The sequence below is a fragment of the Rhizophagus irregularis genome, chromosome 29 (genome assembly GCF_026210795.1).
Source record: "Rhizophagus irregularis chromosome 29, complete sequence".
Classification (NCBI taxonomy): domain Eukaryota; kingdom Fungi; phylum Glomeromycota; class Glomeromycetes; order Glomerales; family Glomeraceae; genus Rhizophagus; species Rhizophagus irregularis.
This window is the reverse complement of record NC_089457.1, coordinates 520,172-533,279: the sequence shown is the minus strand read 5'-3', so window position 1 is coordinate 533,279 and position 13,108 is coordinate 520,172. Positions and strand designations below refer to the sequence as shown.

General features: G+C 28.1%; 6 protein-coding genes across 6 annotated transcripts; 4 read left to right on the top strand and 2 right to left on the bottom strand.

Moving 5' to 3' along the window:
• Positions 1 to 116: 116 nt before the first annotated feature.
• Positions 117 to 2,098, top strand: OCT59_019455 (uncharacterized protein; the record flags this gene model as incomplete). Its single annotated transcript, XM_066143545.1, has 9 exons — positions 117 to 120; positions 273 to 623; positions 700 to 829; positions 908 to 1,047; positions 1,124 to 1,271; positions 1,335 to 1,445; positions 1,530 to 1,693; positions 1,775 to 1,802; positions 1,870 to 2,098. 9 exons carry the CDS (start codon positions 117 to 119, stop codon positions 1,922 to 1,924), a joined length of 1,131 nt encoding a protein of 376 aa, XP_066005283.1. The 3' UTR covers positions 1,925 to 2,098.
• Positions 2,019 to 3,115, bottom strand: OCT59_019454 (uncharacterized protein). The gene is made up of 4 exons (XM_025319531.2): positions 2,955 to 3,115; positions 2,741 to 2,869; positions 2,504 to 2,577; positions 2,019 to 2,434 (listed from the first exon to the last, which is right to left on the bottom strand). Exons 1-4 carry the CDS (start codon positions 3,066 to 3,068, stop codon positions 2,365 to 2,367), a joined length of 387 nt encoding a protein of 128 aa, XP_025173644.1. The 5' UTR covers positions 3,069 to 3,115; the 3' UTR covers positions 2,019 to 2,364.
• A 1,597-nt stretch (positions 3,116 to 4,712) lies between these two features.
• Positions 4,713 to 6,209, top strand: OCT59_019453 (uncharacterized protein; the record flags this gene model as incomplete). The annotated part of the gene is made up of 4 exons (XM_025323573.2): positions 4,713 to 5,127; positions 5,206 to 5,613; positions 5,788 to 5,980; positions 6,059 to 6,209. 4 exons carry the CDS (start codon positions 4,713 to 4,715, stop codon positions 6,207 to 6,209), a joined length of 1,167 nt encoding a protein of 388 aa, XP_025173645.1.
• A 7-nt stretch (positions 6,210 to 6,216) lies between these two features.
• OCT59_019452 (uncharacterized protein) lies at positions 6,217 to 7,615 on the bottom strand. Its single transcript, XM_066143544.1, has 4 exons — positions 7,352 to 7,615; positions 7,111 to 7,275; positions 6,727 to 6,849; positions 6,217 to 6,637 (listed from the first exon to the last, which is right to left on the bottom strand). Exons 1-4 carry the CDS (start codon positions 7,523 to 7,525, stop codon positions 6,335 to 6,337), a joined length of 765 nt encoding a protein of 254 aa, XP_066005282.1. The 5' UTR covers positions 7,526 to 7,615; the 3' UTR covers positions 6,217 to 6,334.
• A 1,198-nt stretch (positions 7,616 to 8,813) lies between these two features.
• OCT59_019451 (uncharacterized protein) lies at positions 8,814 to 9,420 on the top strand (the record flags this gene model as incomplete). The annotated part of the gene is made up of 2 exons (XM_066143543.1): positions 8,814 to 8,870; positions 9,235 to 9,420. 2 exons carry the CDS (start codon positions 8,814 to 8,816, stop codon positions 9,418 to 9,420), a joined length of 243 nt encoding a protein of 80 aa, XP_066005281.1.
• A 1,386-nt stretch (positions 9,421 to 10,806) lies between these two features.
• Positions 10,807 to 12,177, top strand: OCT59_019450 (uncharacterized protein). Its single transcript, XM_025319532.2, has 4 exons — positions 10,807 to 10,884; positions 11,042 to 11,161; positions 11,327 to 11,394; positions 11,555 to 12,177. The coding sequence occupies exons 1-4, from the start codon at positions 10,876 to 10,878 to the stop codon at positions 11,748 to 11,750; spliced, it is 393 nt and encodes a 130-aa protein (XP_025173648.1). The 5' UTR covers positions 10,807 to 10,875; the 3' UTR covers positions 11,751 to 12,177.
• Positions 12,178 to 13,108: the final 931 nt, after the last annotated feature.

Below are 13,108 nucleotides of genomic sequence, written 5' to 3'. Positions count from 1 at the left end.
GACCTGATAAATTCAAGTCGTTCATGCCTTGTGAGTTTTGATAAAAAAAAAATGAAATATCTATAGCACAAGTTAAACTCGACCAAATTTACAGTGGCTTTAATTAATTAAATCAAATGTGTAAGACCTTCAATTTGCCATGTGGTGATCAAAAAGTTTTGCACATTAAGTCAAGTCAATTAAATTACTCCAATAAAATTTTCTCATTTTTTTTAAAAAAAAAAAAATAATTTTTTTGAAAATGTTAAAACGTAATAATTTAAAATACATAGTATTAGCTTTAGTTACACTTGTTTGCTTTCATTGGGTATTAACGGTAACTAATCCCAAGTCAAGTTATTCTAAATCATGGTCAGGGTTGTCGGAATCTGAAATTAACGGTGAAATACTATTACAAGATGACATTAACAATACCACTTCATATCAAATTGGAAAAGCAAAAGCTTGTTTTGTTATATTGATAAGAAATGATGATTTACATGACTTTAGATGGACTATGAGACAACTTGAAGATAGATTCAATCACAAATATAATTATCCTTATGTATTTTTAAATGATGTTCCTTTTACTGAGGAATTTAAGAAATTGACCAGTGCTCTTACTAAAGCTAAAACTGAATATGGTAAGCAAATTAATTGTATTCAGTTATTAAATTAATATTACATGTAGAATATAAATTTGTATTGACAATTCATTAGGTTTAATCCCACCCGAACATTGGAATATACCAAAAGATATTGATATGGAAGTTGTTAGGAAAAATATGGAACAGATGAAACTTGAAGATGTTATATATGGTGATAGTATACCTTATCGTCATATGTGCAGGTATTGATTTTCAAAACATTATTCTTCGGTTAATTCGTATATTTCGTATTTTAATAATTTTATAACTTGTTTTTTAAGATTTGAGACAGGATTTTTCTTTAGACATGAATTGTTAGACAAATACGATTATTATTGGCGTGTGGAGCCTAACGTACAATTTTATTGTGATATCGATTTTGATCCTTTCATGTATTTAAAAGAAAATGATATTAGATATAGTAAATATAATTTTTTTATTGATTTATAATAACCTCTTATTATACCAGTACAAATTAATTCAATTTATTTTTATAGGTTTTGTTATATCATTATACGAATATCCAAAGACGATTCCAACATTATGGAACTCTGTTAAAGAATTTATGGAAAAATACCCTGATTATATTGAAAAAGACAATTTAGTAGATTTTATCTCAAATGATGGGGGTGAAAATTTTAATTTGTATGTAATCACTTTTCTTGATAGCTGTATATTACCTCTATTTACTTAAAATTGTTATATCAGATGTCATTTTTGGTCAAATTTCGAAATTGCGGATTTAAATTTATGGAGAAGCGAAGCATATATGAAATTTTTCGATTTCCTTGATAGAAAAGGTGGATTTTTTTATGAACGGTAATCAAACTTTATTTTTTAATCCAATTTTAAAAAGTATAGTGATGTACTAAAAAATGATCCGGGATTTCTTTATATATGTAGATGGGGAGATGCACCGGTACATTCAATAGCCGCAGCATTATTTTTGAAAAAACATCAAATTCATTTTTTTAATGAAATTGGTTATAAACATGAACCATTTATGCATTGTCCAGAAGATGCATCTCTTCAATTAAAATGTCATTGTAATCCAGATGACAGTTTTGGTAAGAAGATCGTTGGTTTTTAATCAAGTTACTTTTTCCTTTATAAAGTATTTTAACCAGTTTTATGTTTCCCTATATTAGATTTTCAAGGTTATAGTTGTACTAAAAGGTTTGTGTTGAAATTACTATTTACATGAATATTACTTTTATACTAATATTTATTCTATTTGTTATAGATTTCTTGAATTAAAAGAGTATTGGAATGTTACTGCAATTAAAAATAGAGGATAATGTTTCAAAATTTATAAATTTATTGTATAATTATTAGTGTATTTTAATTTCTACTGTATTTCATAATTTAACTAATATTTTAAAAAGCTAATTTTTCTGAATAGAACGTTGATTATTTCTTTATTAATAAAAGTAGTACAATTTTAATATATATATATATGTGTGTATATATATATAAGACTTGAAATAAACTGTTTAAAAATAATTTAGATATCACTTTATACAAAAAATTTAAAAGGTCTTAGTATACCAATTTATGCGCTAAAATCATCGACTTTTAATGTTCTTTTGTGTTAGAAATTAAAACAAATAAACGTTATTAAAGAATAGTAAGAAAAACAAATATAATAGAGATAAATAAAATATTATATGAGTAAAAACAACTTAGAACCCATAATCTATAAATGTAAATATAAAATTTATTTATTTAAGTTTAAGGTTCATCCTGAAATATATTTATAAGCAATAAAAGCTACAAGAACTCCAAGCGGAACAAGATAATTAATCACACTGCGAATAAAATATTTTAATTAGGACATGTTAATTTTTAATATAAAAATCATTCTTTATATAACTTACGAAGATGATGTCTCAGGTTGTGGATGTTTAGGATAAGAATGTGTTGGAGGTTTTTGCGTTTGTGGTTGGGAACCCTACTCATAAAAAGTACGATAAAAAATAATGGATAAGCAGAGTAAAAAAAGAAGAAAAAAAAACCTTAAAATCTTATTTATATTTAAAATCAATAAACAATATTGTTTTAACCATAATTCCTATATATATATCCTAATTTATTTCTTTACTTTAAATACATACTTCTTTTAATACACCAATTTCAAACCCTTTCAAAAGTCCATGAGCTTCGTCTGAATGGCCAACATCTTCAAATGCTTCAGTTGCGTCGCGGCCAGCTTCATCAAGAAGTACTTCTTCCCCACCAGGATGCTATCGAATGCCATAAATGTCATAAACAATTTTAATAAACAAAATCACGCAAAAATAGGGCATCTCTTACAAATTCGAAACTTACTTCGTCAATGAATTTTGTTACATCGTAAACTTTGCCTTTAATAGAAATATACAAAGATGCTTTAGTGTTATGTTGAGCGAGTTCGTCAATAGTAAATTCTTTATTTCCAGACATTATGAATAAAGTTCTTTTTTATTGATAAGGTTTTTAATAAACTAATCAAGCTAATCGTAAAAAGAGGTGCCTTTTATAAGATGTAGTCGGTGGTACGAACGTGGTCGATAATAATTGATAGATGATCGGTAAAACAATTATCAGTTTAGCAAAAATACTTAAAATACCCGATATTTGATATATTAACCAATCGGAACAATAAACATATCATACGATACTTAACTAATCTTAAGCGTAATATGAGTTAAATGAGATTATGGAAGATGATATCACTATTCATAGTTAAATTTTGTTACATTATATAAGTTAAAAGATATTTTTCAGATTTTCTTAAATCCTAATAATAATGAAGATGAGTTAATCCAATTATAATAAAATAAATAAATTCACATGGTAGAGAATATATATGAACTGTTTTAATTAAATAAATCACGTTTAAACACGTTTAAAATGAATTATGTCTAAAAAGTAAATTCATTCAGCAGGTTGACAAGAAATTAGATATTGGCTAAATTTGGACAATCACCGGCAAATCAACCACTCTTGGACTTTGGACTTTCGTATTGGTCTCCGATTACATAAAGATATATATGCATGTATATATATACGTATGTACTGGAAATTATTTAATATTAGAGAGAACGTCGCTGGACGGCAAGCTTCAAATCCTTATAATTTAATAAAAACCGAACGGCCCGGCGGTCCGCCACTTTACCCTCCCAACCGCACCAACCAGTGTCACATGCGAAATTAGATCATCGTACTGCAGTAAAATAAAATTTAACAACAAATAATAATAAGTAATTTTTAACATTTACAGTATGAATTTACTTAAGAGTTAAGGCTTGTTCTATCTATATCACGAGAGTGCCAAAATTACGCCGTAAAGTGAAAAAACTAACCGCCCATAACAATTTTACTTAAATTTCCTGGACTTATTCATTTTAGCTAATTACGCTAAATAAAAGTAAACAGTAATTTTCAATTAATAAACATCTGTTTTTTACAAAAATTTAATACTTGTTAAATAACTCTACTTAGTTTCTTAAGACTTTTTTCATTCGACTAAAAGTGTTAATATTATAAAATCTATAATTTTCTGTTTAACAAAATCCCCCCCTCCCTCTCCTCAAAAATTTAGATAGACACCAAAAGAGCAATTTTTAATCGATTTCTTTTTTATCTTTTTCCTTCCCCCCCCCCCCCCCCCCCCCTACATACTTTCATAAATTTTAATAGTAAAAAATAATTTGTAAATTATTTTTGGCCCCTCCTATCCTTCCAATTTATAATTATATATGGTATTGGAAAAGTTAATTTAGTTGATTTGGGTCCGTTTATAGCGTGATATTACCAAACTTGTAAGAATTGGAAGTTTCCAATCTTCCAGTGCACATCACTGCTTACCTCCTTGGCGCATTAGGTAATAAATCTATCGCGCCATCAAGATCTGTGACACGGCACATGAGTATCCACATGAATGGTATGATTACCGAAATGTAATATTGTTCTTTTTTTGGTAATAATCACACGAGTCAAGGATCACGATTCGATCAAGTCGCGTGCATGATTTGGCTGAACAGCGCCAAAGATTTAAAGATTTAAAAAAATCCTTTTGTTTTATGTGATCTTTTATAAAAAAAAATGGTCAATATAATCTTTATATTCGTATTTTTTACTATTTTATTAATTCAATGTTCCACGTCATTTAACCCGCAAATTCATTTCAGCATTAACAATAGCAGAAAATTTGTTAAAGACATTACACAATGTCCAAAACTAAAGCCTCGTCAAACTCCTCCTAAAAGTGTTCATGATTTACGTATTGACGATATTAAAGTTATAATGGCAATAGGAGATAGCATTACAGCAGGATTCGGAGCAAAAGGTCATCATGCAAATATACCAATTGATATTCATAATCTTCATGAAAATCGTGGAGTAAGTTTTTCTATTGGAGGTGATCCTGGTGCCGTAACTATTGCCAATTTTATAAAACATTATTCACCCGAGTTGATAGGATCTTCTACTGGAGATCATTTGGTTGAATTATGTTATGGTAAATTTTACACATGATCAAATATTTTTTCTAAATTCTGACGCGAAAATAAATATCTTTATTTTTTTCTTTTATTAGGTCTAATTTGTCCACCATATCAATATAAACCTAAAAAAGATAGATTTAACGCAGCACAATCAGGAATGATGGCATCAAATCTTACAATAGAATTAAATTATTTATTAGATCAACTTTATAAAGAACCAATGGAAGTTGTGTTGAAATCATATAAATATCTTACTTTTTTTATTGGATCAAATGATATTTGTTTTAGATGTTCAAATGATCTTCCATGGTTAACATCAAAGCAGTTTGAAGATTACTTAAAATCAACGTTAGAAATCATTAGAAGAGAAATACCAAATACAGTTGTAAATCTTTTAGGTGTATTTAATGTTTCTCAAGTTTATAATTTTCATAAGGAAGAATATTGTAAAGGGTGGGGCCTTGTTGCCGAGTATGAATGTTCTTGCGCTTTTGCCCCAGGTAAGTTCTTACTTGTTTCTTGCAAAGACTTGTTGTGTAAGCTAAACAGTATCAAAAATAAAGGAGAACTTAAACGCCGAAGAGATACAAGGCGTCAAGCAATTTAAAGCTTGAAGATAACGAACGACATAATGGAAACAACTTATTGAAGAAATACCTTTATTTATAAAATAGGGATATTTGGAACTCTTAATAGAAAGAAAATGGACGAGACTTCTATGGAATATAACAAAGCTATTAGAAACGTTGTTGATTATTATGCTTCACATAAAAGTGATTCATTTGCCGTAATGTATCAAGAATTCGATATAGATTTAACAACTTTTCCTGTCGAAGGTTTAAGTAATGTTGATTGTTTCCATCCAAGGTATGCGTTTCTTTTTTATTTTTACATTATATTTAAATTTATTATCTCGCTAAAAATCAATTTCATTTTCATGTGTAGTACAAAATCTCATGATTTTATCACTAAAATTTTCTGGAATAATCTTGTACTTCCCGCGAGTAAACGTGGTGGTCGTATTGAATGGGAAGATAATGTCGGTATCAGATGTTTTGAAGAAAATGATCGAATTAACACTAACATACATCCTTGAAATTATATCTTTTTCAAAGACTCTTTTTATTTACTATTAATTATATTATAATATATTATTAATAAAATAGTTTTGATTTATAACATCATTGTTCTTTTAACTAGTTGGGTTGTACAAAGCTAAAGTTATCCTAATCTATAACCTCTACCCCAATTTCTTGAAGTACTCTCAGTTCGCGGTGCATTCCTGCCAGGATTTAAAATGGTACCGAACGAAGTTCGAATACCACTAGCAGACGAGATATTTGTAGGGAACCAATAATATAACCATTGTGGCGTATTTAAAAATCTTCTACCGCCAGTTGCAGGATATATTTCTTGTAAATAATGATATATATGACCCGTAAATACTCCTATTAATGATGCCCACGGAATTCCTCCCACTTGTAACATTTCAAATATTAATAATACAAATGGTAAATATACTCCCTGTAATAAATAAAGAAAAGATTTTTTTTTTGTTAATCTTGTAAATATTAAACAACATCAATGAAACTTATTATATATGGTTAACTTACCTTAAATCTTATACCAAACATAAAATTTACTATTGCTTCTCTGTGATGTTGTGACCATATATATATAATAGCCATTACTAAACTTTGGTTAAATAATGAAAATCCAAAAAACCATCCTACTATCTATTAATAATTAATAGTAAAAAATCAGATTAAAGATAATATTGTTTTTGCAATTCTTGTTCGAATAAATCAGGTTTCTCCGTTAAAAAAAAATATAAATATATAATAGAGATCACCGAATTATATTCAAATTTATTCTACCCTTGATCGTGAAACGAGACAGTTTATCAAAAAATTAGAAACTGTTCGGGCAAAAAATAGGGATGAAATATGCGAATCACACAAATCACAAACAAAAAACTTGAAAAAGGACAAGGATACAAGTATCGTTAAAGCCTCGAACAAAAGGAAAAAAACATAATCTGCTGTTCTCCCTAAAAATTTGTCAATTTCTACATCTCTAGAATATGTATATAAAAAATATAATTGAAAAGCTCCACTCAAACTAAGTCCATAGAGGAAAAATGAAGTGTAAAGTCTCCATATCTAATGAAATATTAAACTCAATTTTATTTAGTTAATAAATATATTTTAATTAGAAGAAAGATAAAGTAATTATTACCTGTAATTTATAAAACGTGAATTGAGGTATGTGAACAAGATAATGTGGTCTTATTACCGTATTACCAAGTACTGTTACTAAAATAAAACTTGTAAATAAAAATCTTGTACAAATTGGCATATCTTTATACCAAGAAACCATTTCATTTTGTGGTTGACGTTGCTGTCTACTCATTTTCGCTCTTTTTTTTTAAGAATATAAAAAATAAGTATCTTGAGGGCATAAAAATTTGGAGAAAGCGCCAATTGACAGTATATTAATTTTTAATAGAAACGTGTTAATAGTTAGTTCGTGATCTAATTAACGTGATGTCATCTTTACACGATCTATGATTTTGATTAGACTTAACCTGATTAATCACGATCAAAAAATTTTTTTACAATAGTTTTCCAGTATAAGGAAAATCGAGTTGAATCATGTTCCAAACTTTGTGAATTCTGGATTATGCTGTGAGAAGCTTCATTTGACTTAACCTTTACCTAAAGAGGACAGAAAATTTTGTCATATCATGATTTTCTGCTTCTCTATCAAAACGTAATTGTCCATTCACCACCATTTTTAGACAACTGGAATCGTAATGATGATGTTTGGGCTAAAACGTCGTCATGATATGATTAAGTCAAGTTGCCATTTGCAACTAATTTTACCATGGGATATTTAAATTGCTCTCTCCTCTCCCTTACAACTCAAAGTTTCGAAGTTAAAGTCACTTAAAGGATTCGATTAACATTACCAATTTCAACTGCGTTTAAAAATTTTATTTATGCACGTATTCATATCTATGAAATGGACATAAACTATGATATAATTTATAGAATGTTATTAACAGCAAACGTAGTCACCTCAACAGAATAGGCGCAATTTTAAGTTTGGTACCAGTATTAGAAGCACTTTATATTATTGTAATAAACTCCCTATGAGAAGTTCTCTGTTAATTCTACACGATCAACTTCCCGCCCTTAATGATAAATCAAGTAGAAAAAGACAATAAAATTCACTTATCTGAGATAAGTTAAATTTCTTTTTCGGCATTTCAACCAAATTTTTCAAAGGATAACTACAGGACGTGTAGTAGAAGATGTTTTATTCGACTCTATATCAAACTTTACTTCTGAGCAGTAAGTTTAATAATTTAACCTCTAGAATTGTTTCTTAGCATGCCTAATGATCTAACATGCTTAATGACAATAGTTTAGTGCATTCGTTTACGATCGATGTTGATGATCCAATGTTGAAAGAAGTTTTTTCTCCCACTAAATTGGAAGAGATGGACTGACAAATACCAAAGAAGATCCAGAATTAAGTGCGGATCTCTACAGCCATCTCGCAAAATATTATGATAAGGTTGGTGAAAAACATGCTGTAAATGTACTGTATGCCATGATTAACGTGTTTTGTTATAAGGATTTGTGGAAAAGTTGAGTAAATTTGGTCTCTTGATAACTTTTTTTCCTTTATTTAGATGGATCTTTCACAAGCTCGTAAAAAATGGTACGAACTTAGAAATTTAGCCGCTCCTGTATATAGAGGCGCAATCGTAGAAATCGACCAGCAATTATCAACTTTTCTTGGAAATCAAACCAAGAAAAGATTATCAATGTTACATTTGATGCATCAATCACATCTTGAAAAAGGGACATAAAGGAATAATTGATCGCATTCCGACAAGAATACCTTCTTCCTTGGAAATATAGTTTCAACTCTAAGAAATTTGGTTTGGCTTAGACTTTTGTAACAAACTTGAACAATTTCATTACAAGAAAAATGATGGAACCATGCGAAAATTGACACTAAATTATTGTTTTCGCGGGAACCTTTCATAAGGCTCGTCAGCAGTTTGGGACACGTTAAAAATTCGAAAAGCTTTGAAGATCTTCTTATAGATATTAGATACTTCTTCTTTATACAGTGAAAAATCCTTACCTCCCGCTACTAGAGGAAGATCTTTAACTCCCATAGTAGAAATTCGTCCTGTGGAAATCCGCGATAATCTAAAATCTTCGGATCCTGACAGTCCAGACGGGTTTACTATTATTCCGAGAGAAAATGAAAATAATTGGCACAGTTAATACAAAAGAATTCTCAACTTTTAATAAGTTGCTACTGGTGGGCTATTCCATTTAGTCCTAATGCATGAATGTCTTCTCCAACTTCTCATGAAGATCTCATTAATCTAGAACTTGCGTACCTTGTATTGAAAGAATACAAGAAAAAATTAGATGAAACGAAAGACATTCTGTGTAAACTTAATCAGAGGAGAACACAATTGATCACTAGGGGAAAGAAGAAGAATTACTTGGAGAGTTAGCAAAAAAGCCAAAATTATAAATACACCAAGGGAAAAATCCTCAAAAATAGTCGATGACAAACACGATCATCGAAACGAACTTCCCAATAACCGTCAAAATATAAAAAAATCAACGACAAAAAAAGCGAATTAGGTAGGGTATGTATTATGGAAATGAGATTGAGGTGGAGATGATAGATGAAGATAATGATGGAAATGGAGACAGTTAAATTTCTCATTCACAAATCTGGTATTAGATTGCAATATTACTACGCTAAGCCACTCGCTTGGTGGGGGTAGTTGCAAAAGAGCTTGGTGACTTCAATATTTCTTTCTCTATTTCCAGCATAATGGTATTTTGTCACTAAACGAAATCGGGGATAGATAATGTGGAAAATTTTCCAACATTGGTAGTGTTGATGACGATGTAATGGTATTAATTAGTAAAACAAATTCACTATATTAAATAATCGACTAAGAAACAATGCAGAAATAAGTGGAATTCATTAAAGTCAGGATTTGAAAATTTAAAAAGAATATTAAATGGAAATCCAGAAAGATTTCCCACACACACGCCAACTCTTCATGACGAACGTTTTCATGAAGAGTTGTCAGATGAATTACCACTATTATTAAAGACTTTACACACGATGAAATTTTCACCAAAAATGCGACAATAAACGCGAATCGGTACGGAACAAAAGAAGCAACAAGAATAATAACATTAATTTATTCTATTGATTGCTTGTAAATCATTATGGATGTCAGATTAATTGGTGTGAACGAAGTGACATAATAATAGCTTAGGTTAGAGATAGGGTTAAAATTAGGTTAGGGATATGGTTAGGTAAAAGAATTAATGCATACCGTCTTTTTACATGGTATACTTCCCGCTACATTATTTTCTTTACTACTGTATCTATCCATTTGCTAATTAACTTTTTGCTGTACTTTGAATCGTAATTACTGTAATAAAAGCCTTTTCACAGTATTCTTTCCAATTAATACAAAAAGTTAATGAAAATAAATTTTGATTCATCGGACATGTGACCAACGACCATAAATTTCACTCTAATTTCACCAGAACAAAATGTTAATTCCTTTAATTTCAGGCAACATGATACATCCGGACATGAATTTTAATTGGCCGAGAATTTTTGATTATGTCGATCAGGAAGAAACAGATATCTGTTCTGAGAGTTTTCTCTCTAAGAAAAATTTTAATTTGTAATTCAACATGAGAATGGTAAATATTTATTATTTCATATTTTAAGCAAATATTCTTGACAAAATTCTTTTTTTTAATAACATACAAGTTTTAAAAAATTAATTGATAAAAACGCGTTAAAGAAAAAAAGAATATTTGAGATAATTAAATAAAATTCTCATTTTTGTATGAATAGCTTAATCAAGACGAAGAAGCTGATGTAGAAGTAACATGGGAAGATCAACAAAAAATAAATTCTTTTAGTAAATTAAATGCAAAATATTCTGATTTCGAATTAAATTATGAATCAAAAAAGGTATTTCTATTATATTTCAATTTTTTTTTTTTTTTTTTGAGGTGGGAAAAGGTTGAAAAGGTTTATTATTTTTTTTTAAAAAAAAATCAAATTTTTTATTAAAAAAATTTCATTAAAGATTCTTTTTTATTTTATATTTTATATTTTTATTTTATTTTTATTTAGCAAGAAAAAGAATATCTTGATGATTTGACTGAAGAACTTGAATTAGCTGACGAAGATGATCGTATCAAGTAAGTTAAAAATTTTAGGATTATTTATATATATATGATTATGTTGTTAATATGATTTATATATAATATTCATTCCAATTTCGAAGTGAAATTGCTTTTTATAATTAATTTTAACAAAATCTAATTTAATTTTTCTTTTAATGATTTTTTTAAAAAATAGATATAAAATAGGAGAAGCATTTATTAGTATTTCAGTAGAACAAGCTCAACAACGTATAGAAAAAGATAAAGAGATTTTAATACAAGAATTAGAACAAATTCAAAATGAAATGAATAGTATAAATGAACAAATGTCTCAATTAAAAGTTCATTTATATGGGAAATTTGGTAAAGCCATTAATTTAGAAAAAGAATAAATATAAATAAGTATAAAAAGATGAATTTAGCATCAATAATTTTTGATAATATAAAGGTAGAATTGAGTAAAGTGAATATAGGTGGGATGGATATGAATTATAATGGAGTTGCATTCTTTTTGTATAATAATAATTTTATGACAATAAATTTAATAAATTCAAACTTCAATAATTTATAATAATTTTTGATAATAAGGTAGCATTGAAGTAGGATGGGTATGAAATATAGGTGTGATGGATATGTAGTTGCATTCTTTTGTAGTTGCATTCTTTTTGTATAATAATAATTTTATGAATCACATAAAATTCAAACTTTCAGCACTTTTCACTTTTCTCATGTATAAATATCACGTGAAATCTCTTTATATAAATAGAAATTTAGGCGCGTAAATTTTTAATATTTTCACGCGCGTTGACAGACTCACAAAACTTGTGCTCTCACATTCTTATACTGCATATACTGCATATTGCATTATTAGTTTAAATGATAACTTTTTCTCGATTTTCTTGATGGAAAAGACAAAGAAACATGAAACTTTTTATATTTCTTTAAAGAACATTTAGAACATTTATATTCAATAATTCTTTTATTAATAATTTAACAAAAATGGTATTATTTAAACCTGATCCTTTCGAAACTTGATTTTTTTTAAAATACAAATGTTTTATAAATTGAAATTAATTTTTAAAGAAACTAATTTGGGTGTATCATTAAAAAAAAAAAGAAATCAATGCATTGATAAAGCACCAAGTACATATAATAATATATGTGCAACTTTTTACATATAGTATTATAGTGTATACTGTTTTACAAGTGGTATTAAGTGGTATATATATATATAATACAATAATAATCAATAATAACCAATAATAACCAATAAACCACTCTTTCATGCATTAATAATAATATAAAAATTTCTCGAATTCTTGTCAGCAGACCGCAGTTATTTTTTCAAAATAAATCACATGACTGAAAAAAACTTAATCATATCATGTGAACAAAAAGATTTACCGTCCCCCCTCGACTTTTCGTAATAATTAAATCATTTTTACAATAAGAGTATAAAGTTCCTTTGTTTTCAAAAAAAACCACGAGTTTCTTATCTACACTTTATCTTGTGAAAAAGAGAAATTGGGCGCAGGGCGCTACAAAAAAAAACGTATGATTTTTTTTTATCCCTAATTATTCCATAATTCTCCATAATTTTTTCCATAATTCATTTTTTTTTTACTATTGTTTTTCCGGTATACTTTTTCATTTAAAATTTAATAAGGTCATATGTCATATGTTATACATAAACGTATGGTATCATGGTATCGTTTTAAGGATTTCTTTGAACCATATGAACATTGAACAT

Coding starts and splice junctions, on each gene's coding strand:
- OCT59_019454 (XM_025319531.2), bottom strand. CDS start 3,068: ATGTCTGGAAATAAAGAATTTACTATTGACGAACTCGCTCAACATAAC. Junction 2,870..2,954: donor TAACAAAATTCATTGACGAA/GTAAGTTTCGAA, acceptor GGCATTCGATAG/CATCCTGGTGGGGAAGAAGT. Junction 2,435..2,503: donor CAACCTGAGACATCATCTTC/GTAAGTTATATA, acceptor TTTTATTCGCAG/TGTGATTAATTATCTTGTTC.
- OCT59_019452 (XM_066143544.1), bottom strand. CDS start 7,525: ATGAGTAGACAGCAACGTCAACCACAAAATGAAATGGTTTCTTGGTAT. Junction 7,276..7,351: donor TCACGTTTTATAAATTACAG/GTAATAATTACT, acceptor ATATTTCATTAG/ATATGGAGACTTTACACTTC. Junction 6,850..7,110: donor TCGAGGCTTTAACGATACTT/GTATCCTTGTCC, acceptor AATTATTAATAG/ATAGTAGGATGGTTTTTTGG.
- OCT59_019450 (XM_025319532.2), top strand. Junction 11,162..11,326: donor TAAATTATGAATCAAAAAAG/GTATTTCTATTA, acceptor ATTTTTATTTAG/CAAGAAAAAGAATATCTTGA. Junction 11,395..11,554: donor GACGAAGATGATCGTATCAA/GTAAGTTAAAAA, acceptor TTTAAAAAATAG/ATATAAAATAGGAGAAGCAT.